Below are 21,235 nucleotides of genomic sequence, written 5' to 3'. Positions count from 1 at the left end.
GCGCTTGGGAATCACACCGCAACGCCGCAATGTCACAAACAGCCCAGCGCTGGGAACAGAGGGAGCTTTATTTGGGGTGGAGCAGAGCGAGACAAACAGCAATGTGCTTTGGTACTCTCCAGTACCAGAACAGGAGCTCTGGCACCTGAGGTGGACCTTTTCTGGCCCCAGGACATGTCTGCCCGGGCAGCTCAGGAGCACGGCTCTGCCCGGCCCGCTCGCTGCCCGGCCCATCTCCTCCCTTCTCAGTCGCTTCCGGCTCCATCGGGGTTGCGCAGCCGGCCGAGCATCTCGCAGAGCATCTGGTTGCAGAGCGCAGAGTAGGGGTTGAGGAGCACCAGCTGCTGCCGGGCGAAGGCGCTGCCCAAGCGCGCTGCGCGCTCCAGGTCCCGCCGCGCGTCCTCGTCCCGCGCCTGCAGCCGGTGGATGAGGCCGCGCTGCACGAAGCTCTGGCAGGCGGCGCGGCCGCGGCCGCGGCTCAGCCGGATGGCAGCGTCCAGGTCCCGCAGCGCACCTGGCAGCGAGGGGAGGCATTGGTAGGGGCTGGGGCTGCAGGGGACCACCCGCACCGGCGCGGCTCACCTGCCACGTCTCCGCGCAGGCGGAGCGCTTGGGCGCGGTTATTGTAGCCCGAGGCGCGCTCGGGCAGCAGGCGAATGGCCTCGCTGAACCGCTCCAGGGCCGTGCTTATGTCTCCCGACTCAGCCGCAGAAACCCCCTGCAGCTCCAGCTCCCGGACTTGATCCAGCAGCTCCAACGGAAAAGCTTCCACTGTTGTGGCGCAAACGGGAGAGCGTGACTGGGAAGGGGAGGCACCGGGACGAGCCACGGGGCCCGGTGCCACCGCCGCCCTGCACTCCCTGTCCGCGGGGCAGGGTCTGATCCCATCCTCACGCAGGCACTGCTCCCCGCCTGCAGAGCCTCCTTCCCTGCCCCCCTGCTTGCCCTATGGGGACCCTGCTGGCAATTCCAGAGAGAACCTGATGCAGCGTCCCTCACCTTCGTCCTGGACATCCTCCTCCTCCTCATCCAAGCCTGGGATATCCCCAAAAGGGGTGCTGGGGTTAAAGATGGTCTGCAGGACGGCCCTGTCGTTGGCTGTGGCCATGCTGCTGTGTCACCGAGGCCTGGGACGAGGCTGCAGGGACAAGCAGGCTGCCACAGCCCAGTTAATGTTCACCCTGCCCCGGCCTATGGCAGCCTGGGCGTGCGGCCCCACCGCCTGGCAGCGCCCCCAGCAGCGCCCGAGCTGACCCGCAGGGCTCCTCCCTGAACCCCCTCTGCAGCCCCTGGTGCTGCCCGGGGCTCCCAGGCCTTGTGAGTGTCCTGGAGAAGCTTCTCAGTTCTCAAGAAGAAATGGAGAGAGCCCTCTGCAGCAATAAACTTGACATGTTTATTAATTAAACTATCACTTAAATAAAAAAAAGTGCATAGAAAATAAACATGTTTAAAAACTCCTTTTTTTTTTTTTTACAACTATGTACACTTTTTATTTTTACATTCAGTCTTTTGCAGAGCTTTCAGCATTTTTTTAAACTATTAAAGTATTTCCTTCTTCCCTGTGGCAGGGAGTTAACACTGATGTACTTTAGACACGTTTCCTCTTTTTTTAAAAAAAAACCAAAAAACCAAAGCCAAAAAAACCAAAAAAACAAACAACCAGTAGATTGGAAGAACACAAGAAAAAAAAAGTTTTGTTATACATGATAAGTTGTCAAGAAATGTATTTCTAGAACATAACCTTGCCTTTGCAGAGCTTTTTTTTTTTTTCCTTTTTTTTTGTTTTTTGAAACAATTATTCACCTATCTGTAGTTACTAAAGAGACTGTAAGTTCAATAAAAGAAACACCACAAGTATAGTTCTCGGCCGATAGACGAAGCTACTGTACCTTGTTAAAAAGATACCAGGAAAGCACAGAGCACATTTTTCCCTATATGTAGGTGGTACCCCAACATTCATAACCAAAACGAGAGGAAGGAAAGGAAGAAACCAAGTTGTACAAGTACTGACTGTAACAAGAAGGGCCAGGAAAGGCCAAACCACCCGCTCCCAGCTTCTGGCCCTGGCTGCCAGTGGGGAATGAGCAGCAAGGCTTTCCTGGAGCTGTGAGCAACTGTAACACAATCCTTATCTATAGTGTTAAAGAGAATTAAAAGCCATGAACCGATACTGAACTAGGCTTCATTACACGGTGCATTACTATATTAGTTCCTATATATATTGTATTTATAGTTATAAAAAAATTTGCAAGTGTTGAGAGTGGACCAGTGTATGGGTGAATGGCATGATTCTGCACAGACCGTCCTGCTGAAGAACTTGGTATTGCTTTGAAATGAAAGAAAACCAGAAAAAAAAAGATACCCAGCCCTTTGCAATGACCCGCTTCTCCTTTAAAAAAAACATGTCGGTTTGTACAAAAAAAACCCAAGAACGCCCTAAGGTTCCTTTTTTAGTATTTTCAGATACCATGATCTGCGTCAGTCCTTATAAAATATACATTCATACACGGGGAGCTGGCTGCTGCTGGCCAGCCCGGGCTGAGGGCAGGCAGGCTCAGCTGCCCCACTGCCCCAGCCCCGCTGCCCCTCGCCCCACGAGCCCGGGCTGGCCACGGCTCCCGGGGTACAGACAGCTCCAGTGGCCACGGCTCCCGGGGTACAGACAGCTCCAGTGGCCACGGCAGCTCCCGGGGTACAGACAGCTCCAGTGGCCACGGCTCCCGGGGTACAGACAGCTCCAGTGGCCACGGCTCCCGGGGTACAGACAGCTCCAGTGGCCACGGCAGCTCCCGGGGTACAGACAGCTCCAGTGGCCACGGCAGCTCCCGGGGTACAGACAGCTCCAGTGGCCACGGTGGCTCCCGCCCGGGCAGCCGCAGCGGGAATAGCAGCAAGGCTGCTCCCGGGGGAGGAGACTGCCTGGCACTTGGAGCCTGGGGGCTCCTGAGGCACGGCGCTCCCCTCGACCCTCCTTCCCCCTCTCCCCAGTGGGGTGGCTCTGGGCAGTGCTTCCCAGCAGAGCCTCCTCCTGCAGCCAGGAACTCGGGGAGCGCGGGGTGAGGAAGCGTAGCTGAGCTCTGGGATAAACTCGGGGGCTTTGCCATGGCGAGGGCTATGCCCCCGCCCCGCGTCACAAACGGAAGGAAAAGGGCCAAGAGCAGCTGTGCTCCGGGCCGCGGGGCCCAGATCCCCCGGGCGGGCACGCTCTGGGCTCCTCGAAGTATGTGCGTTCCCGAACTGTCAGTGCATCAAATCATCTCAGTAACAAATGCAGCCTCAATGTGACTTTGCTTTCAACAGTTACCAACAAATTATCCTCACACAGTGCAATAACAAAAGGAAATTGGCAGGTTCTGAACCTCCGAGCGCCGCTGCTCCTTCTCAGGGCAGAGGAGGAAGTCTCAAGACCAGAGAGGTGTGGATGGGGAATGCCCCTCTGAGAGACCCGGGGAGTCAGCAGGCACTCCCAGTCCCTTCCCCACCAACTGCCAGTGCCAGTTCAGAGCAGCCCTCGGATACATCAGCTCCGGGAAGAGTGGCTCCTGTAACAACTGCAACCAAACCACCAGGAAAGCTCGGAAAAGCGAGGGAGCTTTCTGCTTTCCCTCTGCGCAGAAAAACCCATCTGCCTTCGAAGGACACGCTGTGGCAGGAGGTGTGTGTCTCAGACTGGCCTCCCAGCAAAGAGGTATTGAGGGTCAGGTCTCATCCTGCCTTGCTTTTCCTTTTTAAACCCTTGCAGGATACCAGCACGGGCAAGGCAGAATCAAACTATCTGCCCGAGTCACACACTGTCCTCCCACAGAGCGAAACTCATCCCACGCTGGGCAGCTCTCCCTCCTGCCCCCATCCTTATGGGCAAATACAGTTTAAGGTCCAGTCAACCCTCCCGGAGACAGTTACTGAAGTCAAAAAGGCAGAACAAGAGTAGAAAACAAAACTAAAGCAACCCCCCCACTGGAGAAAGGCTCAGACTGTGTCCAGCCAGGTATTTCCTAGAACCATCCTATGAAAATAAAAAAATCATTAAAAAGAGATTCTCTTAAATTAGGATAATACCACTGTAAAAAGCCTCGTCATAAGTGCTTTCCCCTATGAAGTGCTTCTCATAGAAAAATATACAAAATATATTTACATTTATAAAACCTTAAATACTAAACTGTAAACAGAACAGAGCAGAATCCAATGTTGTCACTGTCAGGCTTGGGTCTCTCATTTGTCTCTCTCTGGTTTTGCTCTGAGGCACAGGGCAGACCCCACAGGGAGGAGGACTCGCACTGCTCCAAGCAGGACAGTGGTGTCCCTGAGCCTGCTGAACCTGGCCGGGTTCCTCGCCCCTGTGCCAGTGCCTCCCGTGTTTCCTATGCGTCCCGGGATGCTGCGGCCAGGCCCGCTGGCACTGGCCTTGCCTTTGCAGAGAACTTTGGCTCCGTTTTGGTGTCCTTCTGTGTCTTCTGGGGAACACAACATGACTACACCCAGGCGACTGACCATGACAGGCACGTGGCTGCAGGGCCCTCTCCTGCCTGCGCGCCACAGGCCTGGGACACTGTGGCACAGCAGAGCAGAGTGGTGCCTCCACACCAGTCCTTCCTAGCTCCTGCTCTACAGCGGTGTGCAGCCAAGGCTGGGCTGGCTCACACTCCCCTTCTCTCCAGAGACCTCTGTGCAGCTCCTCGAGACACTGCTGGCTGGCTGTGCCAGGAGCTCGCTGGACAGAGGAGGAAGCCAGCTGCTGGAGACAGGACCCAGAGGACTGCTTCCCTCCCACACGGCCACAGAGGGAGTGTTGGTGAACGGGAGCCTTTGCTGGCAAAGATTTACAGTGCCCCAACTGTTGGCACAAGCCCTCTTTGCCAAAGAATGCCAGGAGTTCCCCTGCTCTCAGGCAGGGATTTCAGAGCAATATGTCAGCCAAACTCTTCTTGTGTCTAGTTGTGGGCTGCTCTTTTCTGCTCTCCTCACGAGCAGCCAAGCCAGCCCCCCGCACACCTACTCCCACTCACACATAGTGTTTTGCAGACATGCAGTCCCCGGGGCCGCTGGCGAGGCACAGACCTTCTCCCCAGGAGGCAAGCTCAAATACTGTGCCACCCAACCACTGACTCAGCCCTAGGAAGGAGAGCTCCGGCCAGGAGACAGAGAGGGACACGACCCACGACTGCTGCCCTGGGCCTGGGGGGACCTCCCCTCTCCTCTCCCACTCATTAGCCCCACGCTGAGAAACAAATATGGGGGCGGGGGAAAATGAGAATAGCAAAAACATAACCATGCTGAGGATCTTCTCCAGCCGCCCATGTCTCTCACAAGGGTGAGTGTGCACATGCGAGACATGAAGATGTGGACTCGGACAAACACGGCCGCCAGTCTCAGGTCCCTGAGCCCAGTCCATCTTCACTCCTGCTTCTGGCCTCTCTGTCCCGTCCGAGCGGCCGGGGAGGGGCTCACTCGAAGCTTTGGTTCACCCCGGGCCCTGCAGGGCTCACCTGCAGCCGACGGAAGTTCTAGTTTAAAAACTTCCTGCACTTCTTGGCACCGCAGTTACAGGGCAGTTTGTTGCTGGCGTCTTCAATGGGGAACTTATAGTCATAGGTGAGCTCTTCCCCTCGGTAGATTTTGCGCATGGCAAAGATGACAATGTGCTTCTGGCCATCGATGTTGATGACCCGGGAGTAGCAGTTGGGCTCGCAGGAGTGGTTGATGAAGCGGGCTGCGTTCCCGTGCATGGTGGCATCCACCACCTCGGAGTCGTCGATGCGGAACATGTAGCACCCGATGCCCTGCGCAGGGAGGGCAGAGCAGGGTTAGTGCAGGGCACAGCCGCCCCAGCGACAGCCCAGCTCTGGGGGAGTGTCTGCAGCCACTCTCCACTGGGCCTCACACACTCCTGCCTGAATCATTTCATCCCCACGTTCACTGAGACTAATCTGAGACCCTGCCAGACCACAGAAGGGAAAGAGAAGTGCCTCTAAAGCTGGAATGAAAATAACCCAAGAAGTCAGTAAACACAATTTGAGATGTTCCCAACAGAATTTTCATATAAGCCTGTCCTACCTTCACAGGCACTTTCTAGCTCTCCCAAACTCTTTAAGAACATCTACAAAAGCCCAAAACTCACCTTACTGTCGTAGTATTTCTCTCGTTTGTCAGTGAGGATGGAGCGAATGACATTGCCTGAATATTCGATCACCATCTCACCTGCATCAATGTTCCTTTTGCAGAACAGACCCCGGCCATGGATAGGAGACCTAAAATGCAATAAGAAAAGCAAATTATTTCAAACAAGACAAGCAAAGCTCAAGAACATCAGATTGCAAAGGCTGCAAAAAACAGGCTGTGACAAGGACCACTGTTGTACTGTTAACCCTTCTCTAAGGGAACACTAAGAAGAACATCACCAGGTCACTCTGCCTACATCTGAGCTATTGCCAAGGAAAAGCCAGCAAGGAGCAAGTGGTCTGTGCTGAGGATTACTTTTCAAACACATAACTTGGGAAGAGAGAAGGAAGAGGGAAAAAATCTCGAGCCTGCTTTTCCCCTCAATTTTGCAGTCTGGCTTTGCAGAAGGTTTCCAGTTTCCACCTTCCCCTATCCTATGGGCAATGGTACCAGAGCAAAACCGTACCTGTAGACACCAACTGCCTCCTTGGAGGTCTTCTTCAAGTGCCGGAAGCGCATGGGCATTGGCAGATCCATACTGGTTGCCCTCCTGGAACAGAGAGGCACTGCTAAGTGATGACTGTATTCGAGACTCTGTGCCATGTACTATCTGGGGCACTTTCCAAGATGGAGTAATTTATACACTGTGACACTGCAGCCTACAGATAACACAACCAAAATAAATGCAGTCTTTTCATTTATGTATCTAAAAGATAATTTCCTCCCTTTCCTCCTCAAATTCTCATCAGATTGTTTTCACTGGCAAGGAAAAGAAGCATTTGAAAGCAGACCAGTCTGGTGGTCACCTTCAGCTGTCACTTCTTTTGTTATTGCAGAAGTCACCTCTATGTCTGGCAGTGCTTGGCAGTTTTCAATGTTTAAATGCCCCTCAAAGCACACAACCCTTAACTAAGTGTGATCTGCTCATTTTAACACCCCAACACTATTTTTCCCTTTGAACCTTTAAGCCCTGCTGCATACCGGGCTGATTTCAGCTGCACCTCTTCTTCTTCCTCGTCATTCGGGTTGTATTCTGGCGGCTGTCGGTGTTTAGACGCCAAGAAATTAAACATATCAAATGCAGATTTCCTGCAATTTAAAGAGACCAAAGGGAGTTCGTTTTACTGACTGAAAATAAACGTGGCTGCCACAACAGTCTGACATGTTTACTGTCTCACACCTCCCCTACTCTGCCCTCCCCTAAAGCCCTGTGCATCAGGGCAGACACAGCAGGTTCTGAGAACCTCCAGTAACAGCCCCAACCAGGAAAGCTTTGTTAAACCAAGCAAAGGGCCACAAAGGGGCACAGTAAAATGTGCAGAATTCCAAGATGCTGAATGGTTGTGCCAGTTTTTAACATTTATCTGAGAGGTTTAGCACTGCGGAGATCTGCTGCTCCCAGCCTGCCCCAGCATTAGTTATGGAGCCCAAGGGCCATTAACCCCAGTACTGACAAGGCTCACACTTGCCTCAGGTGGACTTCAGCCCGAGCAGAGCCGTGTGGGTTCAAAGGAGGTTCATTGGCCTCCTCTGGCTTGTGAAATCTGAACTTGTAGTTGTGGCAGTGCTTTGCTCCATACAGTTGCTCTATCAGGAACACAACAGTATCATGGATAATCCCCAACATCCTCAAACCGTTCACACCTGGAACAAGAAATAGAGCACAACAAAACTAATTATCAGTGCAGACTTGGAGCAGGAAGATACAGCAGCTCGTCACAAAGAGCTGGGACACCACACAGCTGTCACAGCAGCACTGTATGAGCTAGTGCATTCTAGTGAGAGTTTCTAACCCTTCCACTGGGAAACTACCCTCCATAAAGCCTGCAGCAGGTTAACTGGAACTGTCAAGAGTCTAAGACCCCCACAGAAAGATCTGTTTGCTCTCCTGTGCTCAGCACAGGCTGTTACCTGCAAAGGACAGCTGCTTCAGGCGGGCGTTCGAACGGGCCTCTTGCACCTTGTCAGTCAGAGACTTCCAGGCATCTGCAGCACACACAGAGGTAATGGTGACAGGGTATCCAAGTGCTGGGATACTCATATTTAAATAATCTAATTGGAGAATATGAAGTTTCTGACTTTCCACAGGCCATAAATTAAGATCCTTGGATCCAATTGCTTTCATCCTCTTGAAAACTCACATTGGCATAAGGCAGGGTGTTCAGCAATTGGTCTGGAGGAAAAGTCTGGACACCCAGTACTCCACTGTGTGACCCACACTGCCTGTTTCTTGACAAACTACAGTTCATTGGTCAATTGATAAAACAAAATGGGTCAGTGATATATATTATGGGTCACTGAATACATTATGTTGCAAAATAAAAAAGTAATAGAATCCAGACATTATCAGGAACTAGGATTGTTCTAGGGCTGTAAACCAAGAGATTTCTCTTTCTCTTTTTAAAAAATCTACAAATAAAGCAAATAAGAGGTCCTCAGAAATAATAATTTTACTTCTAGTAAGGACAGCTAAAACCAACACTGTGCAGTTCTCACCTTCAATGCTTTCTGCGCAGATCTGAAAACCATCATCACTAGAGATCTCAAAAACCAAACCTTTTTTTGGTTTCTTCTCACCAAGACACTCTTTTCTCTTTTGTTCTTGCTGAAGCCAAAACATAAGAGGGGAGCTGAAAGTGCTCTCTTCTTCCTCGAGAGCTTTTGAGCCTAGAGAAGACAGAAGCCAGCATGAGGGTGGGAATTGGAGAGAACGATGATTTTTACACCTGGTGATCCACAACTGAAAATCACTTACTGACTTGCCTTTTCACCAGCAAATCCAGCCAAGAAAAAAACTCTAGAGTGTTGCAGTAAGAGTGTGAAATCTCAAGTGCTGAAACTCTCACAAACTAAAAACAGAGACAAAACTATTTGTCCAAGATCTACAAATAGCAAACAAACCTTTCCTCCCCTTATAGCACAAGGGTAACACAAGCTAATAGCTCTGACCCTTTTCCTGGCAGAATGACAAACACAAAAATCAGATCTTCAAACATCACTTTGCCAGTCCTGGAGAATTCTGAGACCAGGTGTTTTTGAAGAAGTGACATACCTGCATTTTCTTGCTCATTTATTGAGTTCTGTGTTGATTGAGGTTCTGGGACCACAGCTGGTTGCCTTGGGAGGGAAAGAGGAGAACATGGAGAAAAACAGCTAACAACCTGCCTCATTTCCTCACCAATCCTGAGCAGTAGTCCTAGACAGATACAAGAATCTTTTTCCAGATCGAATGCTCTGACATCAATTCAGTTGGAAATGAACAAACAAAAAGATTCTACTCAGTACCATTTTTCTGTTTACAGCCTCTCTCAGTCTGTGGGCAGCAGCCTAATTCCACACCCGCTGTCTGTGTCAGCCCCACTCAGGATTAAGGTGCAGGCCAACACACAATCAGACACCGCTGAATGAGCATCTCCTCAGCAGGCACTGAGCTTCCCAGAACTACATGCAGCTTAATGCAAAATGATTCCATATTGCATCAAATTGTGGCTGTACATTCCCCACCGAAAGCTCCCCAGGCATTTTAACTAGGAATGCCAGACTTCCTGAATTCTCCAAACAAATGTCCTTCAGCTCAAGTGAGCAGAACCACCTAGAAAGGTCTGTTCAACCCTTACCCTGCAGACTGCCCCTGTGGCTTCTGCAACGGCTGATCTACGCTGGCCGCATCCTGTGCATCTGCCTTCACAGCAGGAGTCCTGGAAGAAAAAGATTTGGGAACATTCAAAGTATCTGCCAACCCATGTGTGCCACAAATGAGACTGGAAAGCAGGAATGTATCCATGGGGAGTTGCCAACAGGGATTTGGCAGTTCTGCAGAATTATACAAGTAGCAACAACAGCTTGTAAGATACAGAGAACTGGATCAGGCTTCCAGCTCAGCATCAGAATCAAAAGTTGCCTTGACTTCAATTCACAATTTGCCTTGACTTGCACAACTTGCTGGAGAAACTAGCGCAAGATTCATACTGTTACAAAACCTCAGGGGTGAGCAAAACCAAACTCTCCTCTTACCCTGTAACCGAGGCCGGGGGTACAGCAACAGCCCCTTTTTCGGCAACGTGAGCTTCAGAAGAACCAGCCCATGCGTGAGAAGTTTTGTGCTTCTTTCCATTCCCTTTGTCTAATAACGGCTGGATGCGTTTGACTTTTGGCTTAATTTTCGTGGCACCCAGCACAGAGCTACTCGCAGACTGCTGACCAGGTGATGGGGAGCCTCCTGGAGACGCTGAGCTGGCATGCATCACTGATGAGGAAGCCTTGCTTTGTTCGAGTCCGCTATTGTTTGGAACATCGACCAGCTGTGGAAAGCTTGACAACTGCGTTGTTGCTGGAACTGTGCTAAGGTCCAGCTGGGAGGATGCAACCCCGGTTTTGTTGGCTAAAAGCTGTGTCATGTGCTGAAGCTGGTAGGAGCCCTCTGGGTCAGCAGACGACGGAGCAACTGTCATGCCCATTGTCTGTGTGGAGGGTAGAACACAGATGCTTGATGCAGCTGTCATGGCTGCTGTAGACGGAGTTTGAGATGCTCCCAGTTGTGAAAACATTCCAGAACTTGGTGGTAAAGTCATATGCTGGTCCTGAAGACCAAGGCTTTGCTGACTAGCTTTGATCAGGAGGTTGCTTATCGAACCAAGGTCCCCCAACAATCCAGGGCTTGTTAACGTTACTGAACTTTGTCCCAAAACGTGACCAGGAACTGACCCACCAGTACTAGGGGCTGCTGTGGCCTGCATGGATACAACGTTCAGCACTGAGGAACTCGACGTTAGGCCTGATACAGGCCCTGCTTGGAGGTGACTGGCATCTGCACCAATAATGCTGGGAGATGTGCTGACTGCAGTAGTGGTCCCACCTTGTGGGAGCAAAGATGTTTGCTCGAAATACATGACCCCAGACTTTGACCTTTTGATAATATTGGGTACAGTTCTGTGGGATGTTGAATTCGCAATGGTTCCCAAGTCCAGGGGGTGGTTAGAGATCTGGGAAGGAGCAAAATTAATTAAGGTCATGTTGGAGACCATATCAGAAGGAGCTATAGCAGAAGGGGTTCCAGAAGGAGCCAACTTCTTGTTCTTCCGTGACTGCAAACGAGATATGGGCCGTTTCTTGCCCAGGGCAGCAGCTGGTGTAGCAGCAGCAGTACCAAGGTCTGTCCTCTGACTAGCTTCAGACACTAAGAGCTGAGGATCAGGGGGTGGCTGCACCCCGATTAGAAGACCTGGTGAAGGACTGCTGATGTTTGGTGGGAAGCCTGTCTGAGCAGGCGTGGAGAAGGGATGTATATGCTGGTGATGGGACATGGGCAGTAGACCCTTGCTCGTGGGAGGGAATAATGACTGAGATGGAGGCAGGCTCGGATTCAATCCTGTGGTCAGCGTGAGCCCACTCCCCATGGGCCCCAGCACTGAAGTGTTGGTTTCCATCACACTCTGCGCAGAACTAACAGAAGGTGTTAACTGTATCTTTTGGGTGACACCGTTGGGAAGAGTTTGGAGGACGTACAGGGGCTGCATGTTTTGATTAACTACCAGCAGTTTTTCTGCGGCTGGCTTGAGGTGGGGTGGCGTTGTCTGCACCGCAGCGTTGGAGATTTGCGAGGGGCCAGGACTGTCAGTGGAGTTTGGCACGTACTTCTGGCTCTGGAGGGGAACAGTGGGTGACACCGGCACCGGGATGCCCGGAGTCCCGCTGTTTCTTGTTAAATCTTGGTTGCTGCCATGACCTTGCTCAACAGGGCCGCAGGCTGGGCTGGCTATATGCTCTGCATCTATGTGACCCTGGATGAAGTGATCAGGAGTCATGTGTCCTTCGGGGCTTGGGTCTACCCCTGGACTCAGGAGAGCTGTGTCGCCTTCTCCTGAGGCAGATTTTTCTGTGACTGTCACTCTCTTCTCCCCAGACTCTGTGGAAGGCAAGGCAAGCATTGATCTCTCTCCCGAGGAGGAAAGTGAAGACTCTGAAATGACAGCAAGCCTGTTGTGATTTTGGCTGGGCACCGTAGGGCTGCGAGTGGTCAGAACAGAGAGATCAGAAGGAAGCTCCAGTGGCAATTCAAACTGCTCCTCTGCAGATATGGAGGAAGAGACACTGCTGTCCACTGGTTCGGCGGTGGGCAGCTGCTGGGAGAACACCTCAAACAAACCCATATCCTTGCCACGGTTGCTGTCAAGTCCTAAGCCTTCTCCAAGCGTCAGGAGTTCGGATGATGAGGACTCTGGACTTTCTCCCAAGGCCTGCATAGACGGTGTGTTCTTCAGCACGAAGTCCATGATGTCGGAAGGGAGAATGTTGCCACAGTCATCGCTGTTGTTGTTGTCAGAGTCGGATTTCAGAAGTTCTGTGTTGAAAGTGTCCAGTAAGTTCTTGTCAGCAGGTGTGCTTGCATGAGCCCTGCGGCCTGTTTCCAACGAGCTCAGCTGCGCCTCCAGAGAGTCCTGACCCTGAGCTTTAACCCTGCTCACAGGGTGGCAGTTATCAATCTTGGGGTCAGTCTTGTGGACGGTGGAGCTCTTGGTGACTTGCACTTTCTCACCAGCTTCTTCAGTTCTATCCAGCTTTAAGTTCTCTGTCCCATTCTCTTTGCCACTCCTTTTAGTTACCTGGCTGACTTTTCTGGTTGTTGCTGTGACGCTTGTATCACTTTCAGTTCCATCATCCACACCATCTAGCTGTGAGATTTTTGGAAGATCACACTGCTCCTCCTCCCTGAATAAACTGTGGGATGCGAGCCTCTCCTCTGTGCTTGAGGAAACCACCGTTCTTGTGAAATTGTAGTAGTATAGGTCATCTTCATCTGATGTGCTCAAGTCATCTGCTCCATCCACTTGTCCTTCTGCAGACCGCTTCCCTCGCTTCTTGCCAGTTGAGTTACTGTAGAAGGGAATGTCTTCCTCTCCGTAGGACCTCACACCATACAGAGGAGTCAATCCAAAGAACATATTGGATCTGGCCCGAGCACTTCTCCTCGGATACCTCCGCTTGTATGAGCCTTCTTCTTGAGCTTTAGCACCGTCCTGGAGCATCAAGCTGTTATCTTGAATGGCCAAATTTTCATATGTGTTATTCTGAGGTTCCTGTGTTGGTGGTTCGTTTGGACTTCCCTGAATTACAGGGTTCTCTTCCGGGCTTTCTGAAGCTGAGGAGGGCTCTGCCAAAGCAGCCAGGTCTGCCCCTGCAGACTGAGTTTCAGCATCACTTTCCTGCTGTGCATTTTTAGACTGGTTTTCGCTTTCCATTTTGAGAGGAGTCAGAGTAACTTTAACGGTGCGTTTCCTGGGTGCCTGTGATTCCTTAGGGGCTGCTTCAGCCTGCACTGCAGTCCCTTTAGATGGCCCTTGTGAAGATGGAGACTTATCACCAGCTTTTTCAGCAGGAATATTATTACATAACCTCTGACTAATTTGTTCAGTTGCCAAACCCTGATTGCCAAAGTCTGGTTTCAGTTCATCACTGCCTACTGCTTGACTTGTCTCTGTAAGAGATTTCAGGGAATGCTTCTCTTTAAAACTGTCTTTCATTAACTTTTTGCCTTTATGACGTTTATCTCTGGGGGCAGTAACTACCTGCTCACTTGCTGCAGGAGATCTGTTGTTTACTCCAGCAGCCTTCAAGGTTTTTGCATCCATCTCATCAACCACAGTGGTTTTCTCTGGCTGTAAAGGTTCCATGTGCTGATCTCTGTCTTTCCTTGGGCCTCTCTGATGCAAAGGTGGAAAGGGTATTGCTTCTTTGGAAGAAAACGATCCTGAACACTCTTGAAAGGTTCCTATTTTATTCATTTCCGTGCCTGATGAACTGGCTGGCTGAGTGGACGCTTTGGAGCTTCCTCCAGAAACAAAAGTATGAGACAAATAATCTGGGTCCTTAGAGGTTTTCATTTTCTCTCCCTTAGAAGGTGCACTTTTGGCTACTAAATCTGAACTGCTGGAATGTTTCCCTTCTGTAGATTGAGCTGCATCCAGCTGGTAAGTTTTATTTCCAGTTGTAGCCACTGTTTTCTGGGAGCCTGAACTGGCAGAGCAACTCTGAACTGGAGCACTTGGAGGACCTGTGCTTACTGACCCCACGAAGCGGTCAGTACTTTTGGCAGTAGGTTCATACTCCGAAGAGGCCCCCATGCTGGAAACTGAAGACACACTGTGCCTGGAGTAAGTGTTCCCAGCTCGTGTAGGGGAGATCATCCGGAGTTTTGACTGCTGCTGGGACAGAGAGGAGGTGCTGTGTCTCCGAGAACCGATGCTCTTCAGTCCCGAGGACAGCAGAGGATCTCCTACTGTCACTATTTCATGGGTCACTGGGGTAGGACTTCCTGAGAAACAAAGGCAAGAAAGACTGTCAGGCGATCTCAAACCTTCACAATGAATGCACATCCAATTCCTTCATACAAAACACAAGAAATTAAAACCCAGCAAAATTTTTCAGCCAAACAACACCAACACACACTGTTTATACTTCAGACAGATGTTAAAAACCTGACACCTTCAACCAAGATTCAGCAAGTTTGTATCTTAGGGTTTGGTATCCCACCTTTAGAGGTGATTTTTCAACATCAGTTTGAAAGAAAACATTAGTCAGAAACAGCTGCTGAATTACAATACCAGATTTCTGATTCTCTCTGGAAAAATACTGAGATATTAAGTCCCTAACTGATATCACAGTGTTTTTGGTGCAAATCCTGCCTCTTCTTCATCCCGACGGAACGTTTGTTTTCGTTGTACATTTCTCTGCAGGCCATCTCTACTGTGTATTGTTAGAACTTCCTCTCCTCAACCTACGGCCATTTCAGTGCTTTCTCTAGAAACAGTAAACTAAACACCTCATTCTGAAACAAGCCAAGAAAGACAGGAACTAAAGCAAAAATATTACCACAATAAAGCTCAATCAAAATCAGCAGCACCAGAAATACCTGCAGAGGGTAACGGCCGCGAGCCAGGCGACCTCTGTGCAGATGGGTAACTTGGCACCCTGATCCTGGGACCCTTGGAGACCACCGGATAGTAACAGGAACTAGAGCTCTGAGAATGCAAGGGACGATCTGGTGATGGTGGGTTTACAATTTCAGGTGTATTTCGGGTGTCTTTCGGTAGAATTTCTGTTGTTGTATAAAAGAAACAACAGTATAAGCCATCACTGAGCCCTGAAAGCTACGATCTGATAAAGTATACATTACTATCATGTTCCACTTGGAGAATCAGGGTATTTGTTAAATGAACACGAAGTCAAAGATCTGACATCAGATAATGTCTGGTTTCTTCTCATAAGAACATTTTCAAATATTTGTAGCAATTGCTCATCTTACACATGAAATTCCACTAAATATTTATAGAGTTTAAGATCATGTGTTAACAATGACAACAACTAGAAACAGTTTAAAAATCTTTCACAGCTTTACCCTTGGATACAAGGAAGTCATTTGGAAATACAGAACCACAATATAACTCTTCAACCTTGTATTGAATAAAACCCATATCACAGACTAACACTCCAAACACAGTCTGAAGTTTTGGATCACTAGAAGATTCTCTGAGTTGTAGACTAGAAACCATCCCTGCAACAGTGTTTGTTTGGCTCAAGTTTTCAAAGCAGTATATCCAGGAGCTTCAAGTCTTGAGATGCTGTAACATGGAAGCCTGAATTGGATTCTAGTCCAAATTTAAGAGATTTGGTTTAAGAGATGCACTATGGCAAAACCATACAGGGAATATGCTTCTATGAAGTCCTTAAAAGATTACCTGTAAGGGGAACTGGGCTATGGGCAATTGTTCTGTTATCATCATGCTCTACAGTGCTGTTGATGTCAGGTTCTACGACTGGAGGCCGGCACTCCATGATCTTGCAGGTATACACACAGCGCTTCCTGGCATCTGTTGTGCTCCAGTACACCCTGGAGCACCTGGAAGACAATTCAAAAAAACCAATTTACTCAGCAGCTGAGTAAACCTCATTTCTGTTATAAATTTTCCATTTCTCAAAACTACATTGGCCAAAGCCCTCCTGGCAGAAAACACTGCACACCCTTAATCAGAGATTCCTCAACAGTACTACAGTCAATTTTCCCATTTGTTCCCTCAGTGCTTGCTTGACATGAAATATACTGCAAGACATCGGGTCTTGATACAGCTTATACTCACTGATAGCCGATGGGAAACAACTTATCTTCACAGTCTGAGAGGTCATTCAGAATTCCTAAGCAGTCTATTGTCATGGAACCTGAGCAGAGAGAGGAACAGTTCTGTGAACCAGATTCCAGCACCAAAGGTGGATCAAGTATCCAGAGACTAGATCATACCAATCATCATGTGGATGTTCTCTGGCTCCAAGCCACTAAGAAATTTTCTTCTCAAACTGATCCCTTCAAAGTCCACAAAAACTCTCCTAAGAACTTCAAACCCATTCTCAGGAACCACCTGGAACAAGAACCAACAAAACTACTTGTTAATTAAAGGAACCACCACATGTATGCTACATAGTTTGTCCTACTTGAACCTCATTTTGGTCCTTTGGTTTTTGAACTACCACACAGCACCACCAGCCAAACTCCCCCAGGCCACTTGTATTACTGACTTCTTTTTAAGAGCAATGTGGTCCAGTCCTTGTTAGCAAGAAACACTTTCAGCATAGACTTCTAAAAAGTGCTCATAGTTACAGGCTAACCCCACCTTCAGAGAGTGGGACAGAGAGTGAAAGAGGAATCTTACCTCTCCTTTGATCAGGTCACGATGCCTCTGGCAATAAACTTTCTTATCATCCAGAAAGACACAGTTCTTGACTCGTGAGCACATGAAATGATAGTTACTGGTACAGGAAGTGAGGCAGCAGCCTACTGTGGCACCTGACTTCTGGCAGAACTCACACCTCTGCAAAAGCAAAAAGAAAAAACCAAAAATTTAGTCTCTTCTAAAACCAGACCACCACTGCTGTTGTCAGTTGGGTTTTTTTTGGCACAGACAGAAGTTTAGAGTAATGCTTGATCTCCCGCTTCATTGCTGCTCCATTTCACTACAGTGACTCACACACACAAGCGAGAGACATGGAGGAGGAGGTGAGAGGAAGAAGAATTCCTCACATGGAACAACTTTTTCATTTGTGGACTGGTTCTTCCAGGCCTTTCCTGCTTGTGCTTCATATCCAATCCTCACATTTGCAAGCTTCACTTGGTCTCCACAATATTTCTGAACTGAGCAAGGATAAAATAACTTTCCAAATATCTTCAGTCAGTCCTACTATATATAGTGCTAAAAAACATTGCAAGGAAAGGACAGAGAAGAACAAATGCACACAAGCCATCCTTTAGCTGAGCTCCCATCAGCATGAATTTAACAAAGTGTTCTTTGCTTGTACCCACCAGCTGCTTTCCCCGGATAACAGCCATGTGCACGTTTTTCAGAGAACCATCATCATCTTCAAACACTTCAGCTGACCACAAAGCACAGTTCACATGTGTCCATTCATTTTGGCCAATATAGAGAAGGCGTCCAGCATCCTAAAGAACAGAAGGAAATGTTCTCTTCAGATGGTCCAGAGGACACAACCCATCCAGTCTATCCACAGTACCAAATCCACAGCACTGCTTAGATAGGCTCCTACAGAAAGGGGAATGGGGCAGATACTCACGTTAGCACTGTCATCACCATATTTCAGGCACAATGCACACTGCCTGTTGTCTTCCACATCTGGAGGTGGGTTCAGTTCAGGACTATCCTCTCTGCTCCTGTCAGAGCCTTAAGAATTGAAAAAGAGAGAACAGTATTGAAATTCAGGGTGGCAAAAATTAATCTGGATAAGACTGTTAGTAAGTGAACACAGCAGAAGAGTTTTCAATAGCCAGCTTGGAAACCAAAGCACATGTCAGCCTCTGCACACCTTCATTCTGGGGGGGGAAAGAGGGGGGTGCAAAAGCATTCTTGGGTCCAAGCTTGGCTCAGAAACATCTGATACTGCCTCTGAATGACTTCAGGTCACAGAGGTCTCCAAGACAGCTGCATTTCTGGGTTTGGGATTGGCAATCCTGACATCAGCTCTCTTACCAGAGATGGGAGGTGTAGGAGGATGTAGAGGAGTCGGTGAATCTGGCTCTCCAGGCCCTCTGAGCTTTGGAGCTGGAATGATTTTCTTCATCAGAGGGGGCTGCTCAGTGCGGCTGTTCTCTTCACGCTCCTGCCACTGAGCATAATTATGGTCGAGCGATGGGGGCAGCACCGCATTCGGCAACATACCACTGCTGAGATGCAGCAAGGAGTCAGTGTCACACCTGCGGCTCCTCTGCCCTGCCTATCTGACACCCACCCCCAGCAACAACTCCATTAACTACCTGCAGCCCACACACGCTCCCCACCAGTCACATTTTAAGGTTTGTGATGTGGCTGTCTGCTTCTTTGGAGGGTAACAGATGCAGGAGGGCTACCCCAAAAGGGGGTGTGAGGAGGAGAGGGGAGGAAGGTCAGGACTGACAAGCCAACACACAGTACACCTAGCTCTAATTAAGATTTTTCGTTACTCTGCTTAAAACAAAGAAGTGTGTACAAAACATGGGAATGGGATTACTGTGTAAATTCTTAGTGAAAAAAAAAAAAAGGAAAAGAAAAAAGGAAAACCAGAAATTCCAACCCCGCAACAGGCTTTCAATGCGTTTTGCTTGGCCAGCTGGCAAACGGCAGGGCGCCGCAGTGGGATACAGAACAATTACTTACTTGCTTGTTACTTTATTTGGCTCCCAAAATCTGGACTTTTTTACACTGAACCATGGAAAAACACGCTCCATTTGCTAAAGGAAAACAACATCCCATTAGAAAAGTTAGACAACACACCAAAAACTTTAAAGTTGTTCAGCCAAAATGTACTGCAAATGCACAACTAGTAACATTTCATTAACATTAACAACTCTGAAAATGTATTATTTTATTCCTGGAAACACCCAAGCAAGGCTAAATGTGGTGGCCCTTTAGACTCCAACATCAACAAGCAGTGGGGTAGGACACCAAGCAGATTTCAAAGTAACTGTAGGCCAGCTCACCCGAATAAAGAAGGACTTGACCATGCTGTTGGCTTTCTTAATCTCTGGCTGCCCGCCATCGGCATTAATGGCTGCTTGAATTATCTTCACGATGTCATCACTAAAATCCAACTGTAAGAAATCCACAAAACTTCACATTAACAAACAGGACTGTCTTTTGCACAGCTATACCACCCACTAATTTTTTAAGACAATGTTCAAGTGAACATTCAGATGACTGTAAGACTGAACCAGAGCATCAAATTAAAAGCAGAAAGGGAATTTGGCTGTGAAGAAGCAGGAGGACCTCTAAATTTGTAAACTGGCTGGCACAGCTGCTACACCCACAACTGTTCACTTCAGCTGACTGCTGACTGGTTTTAAATCCGCTAAACTAGCTGTCTCATGAGGATTTGGTCAAAATCTGGCACCACAACATTTGCCAAGCACTTTGCAATATACAGTGCTCCTCAAGATTACAAATTCTCTAGGGAAAAAAAAAAGGAAAAGGCTGGTCTATGCAAACAGAATTTATTTGGTCAACACCAGCAATTTTTGTAAATGACCCCTGAAGAGATCACCCCTCCAATCCATGAATCCTTAGTTTCCAGCTAACTAACTGCATCAGGGCTATTTGCCCAGATCTTCAGTCAGAATTTTCATGTTCAGGATGACCTGAACACTTATCTACTTAAATGTCTGACTAAGAGCAAACTGGGGTCTGACCAAGCACCACTGCTGGCTACAGAGAGCCCCACAAAAGAGTCAATTACTTGTGTCTGGACCAACATAAACTGGTGCCAGCCAGAACTATTTTTAGCAGCACGGTAACCTGTTTCCTTCTTCCTAAAGAAAAGGTTTAAGGTGCTCAATTATGAACAGCACATGTGATAAAGCAATTCTCAGTGTCTAGTAACAGAGCGGATCATGACAACTTTGACATACCACAGAAGTGTAACTTCCTTGATCCATTTTTCTTTTCACTCCTTCCAGATCCAGAGGTTGCTGCTCCTCCTGTTTACTGACTTCTGTTAGGACAGGAGGATCGGGACCCTCAGGAGAGCTTCTGGATGGGATACTCTCCTCTGTCTCAGGATTTAAATCAGGCGGTTTTGCTGCCTGTGAACACCAGCAAGGAGACACAGGGATGTTAACTATTGAAATGCAGATGCTCCTGATGATACTCTCCCAATACCATTTATTGATCCAAAGACTCTTCTAATGTGAAAGAAAGGAGGCCTGAGTTCTGCATTTCTGTTCAAAATGTAGGGGCAACAAAGAAAAGCTCTTAAACAGCTTTCTGCTGAGCCCTGTAAGGTCCACAGCAGGACAGAACCATCAAGGGTAAGGATCAAGCTCCTTGCTCAGAAGTCTTACTTCTGAGTGCATATTTCAAGACAAAGATCCTGTTCTTTTGTCAGAAAAGCACCTTCATCATCACAGAGCTAAATCCTCCTATTCCTTGAAGAACTTTACCCTATTTTTCTTTCAGCTTCCAAGTTGTATCACAGATACCCACTTCTCTGCTTCCAAAGGAATCAACAAAAGAAAGAAAAAATATAACTAAATCACAGCACATATTGTTCCAAGTTGGATGCAGACACTTGTGCAGTATGAGGCACAGCAACACCTCAACAACTCAACTGAATGCCAGAGTACCAGGGCACAGGCTCCACCTTACCTGTCGATACCGCAGTAAGTGGCTGGTGGTTCTGGAATTCAACAGGGCTGTTAAAACCTGCTTCAAGGAAATCTGCAGCTCCTTTTCCAGTGCCAGACGCCATTCTGCAGGATGCTGCTCTGTACAGTTAATGCAGGTGTATGCAACACTCTCGGGCAAGTTGGAGAGTATCTCGTACATTTCATCTGGAGACAAAAGAAGACAGGATAACCGTCTGAATTGCTTTACTGAAGGATACAGGAAAAAATCCCTGCCCTGCACCTACTGCCTGAGACTTTTCATGCAACAAAAGCCCCTTGTACAGCTAATTGAGGGACACTGCCTTGGAGGATCCTGTGATTTCAGGATGTCATTGGTATTAGCACTGGTTTACCTGTTGTTACTCCGCAGGCATTTTTCAG

General features: G+C 48.5%; 2 protein-coding genes across 2 annotated transcripts in view; both read right to left on the bottom strand.

The window, feature by feature from the left end:
* Positions 1-50: 50 nt before the first annotated feature.
* On the bottom strand, positions 51-1,160 carry TTC36 (tetratricopeptide repeat domain 36). Its single transcript, XM_038161218.1, has 3 exons — positions 1,000-1,160; positions 583-771; positions 51-514 (listed from the first exon to the last, which is right to left on the bottom strand). The coding sequence occupies exons 1-3, from the start codon at positions 1,106-1,108 to the stop codon at positions 246-248; spliced, it is 567 nt and encodes a 188-aa protein (XP_038017146.1). The 5' UTR covers positions 1,109-1,160; the 3' UTR covers positions 51-245.
* A 211-nt stretch (positions 1,161-1,371) lies between these two features.
* Positions 1,372-21,235, bottom strand: part of KMT2A (lysine methyltransferase 2A) — a 40,664-nt gene continuing 20,800 nt past the window's right edge. Inside the window, 22 exon segments of the mRNA XM_038161195.1 lie at positions 1,372-5,780; positions 6,119-6,248; positions 6,626-6,709; positions 7,141-7,248; positions 7,629-7,803; positions 8,071-8,145; positions 8,656-8,826; positions 9,212-9,276; positions 9,777-9,857; positions 10,174-14,470; positions 15,068-15,253; positions 15,894-16,054; positions 16,293-16,371; positions 16,451-16,568; positions 16,860-17,018; positions 17,507-17,644; positions 17,776-17,882; positions 18,189-18,382; positions 18,852-18,925; positions 19,175-19,285; positions 20,099-20,272; positions 20,835-21,019. Coding sequence (XP_038017123.1) covers positions 5,505-5,780; positions 6,119-6,248; positions 6,626-6,709; positions 7,141-7,248; positions 7,629-7,803; positions 8,071-8,145; positions 8,656-8,826; positions 9,212-9,276; positions 9,777-9,857; positions 10,174-14,470; positions 15,068-15,253; positions 15,894-16,054; positions 16,293-16,371; positions 16,451-16,568; positions 16,860-17,018; positions 17,507-17,644; positions 17,776-17,882; positions 18,189-18,382; positions 18,852-18,925; positions 19,175-19,285; positions 20,099-20,272; positions 20,835-21,019 — 7,148 coding nt within the window. The 3' untranslated portion in view covers positions 1,372-5,504.

Source organism: Motacilla alba, chromosome 24 (genome assembly GCF_015832195.1).
Source record: "Motacilla alba alba isolate MOTALB_02 chromosome 24, Motacilla_alba_V1.0_pri, whole genome shotgun sequence".
NCBI lineage: Eukaryota > Metazoa > Chordata > Aves > Passeriformes > Motacillidae > Motacilla > Motacilla alba.
This window is presented reverse-complemented; position numbering and strand designations above follow the sequence as displayed.

Bases quoted from the DNA above. Each gene is read 5' to 3' on its own strand.
- TTC36 (XM_038161218.1), bottom strand. From the start codon at position 1,108: ATGGCCACAGCCAACGACAGGGCCGTCCTGCAGACCATCTTTAACCCC. The intron at 772-999 runs GTGAGGGACGCT...GCGCCACAACAG, and splicing joins GGAGGATGTCCAGGACGAAG to TGGAAGCTTTTCCGTTGGAG. The intron at 515-582 runs GTGAGCCGCGCC...CCTCGCTGCCAG, and splicing joins CCTGCGCGGAGACGTGGCAG to GTGCGCTGCGGGACCTGGAC.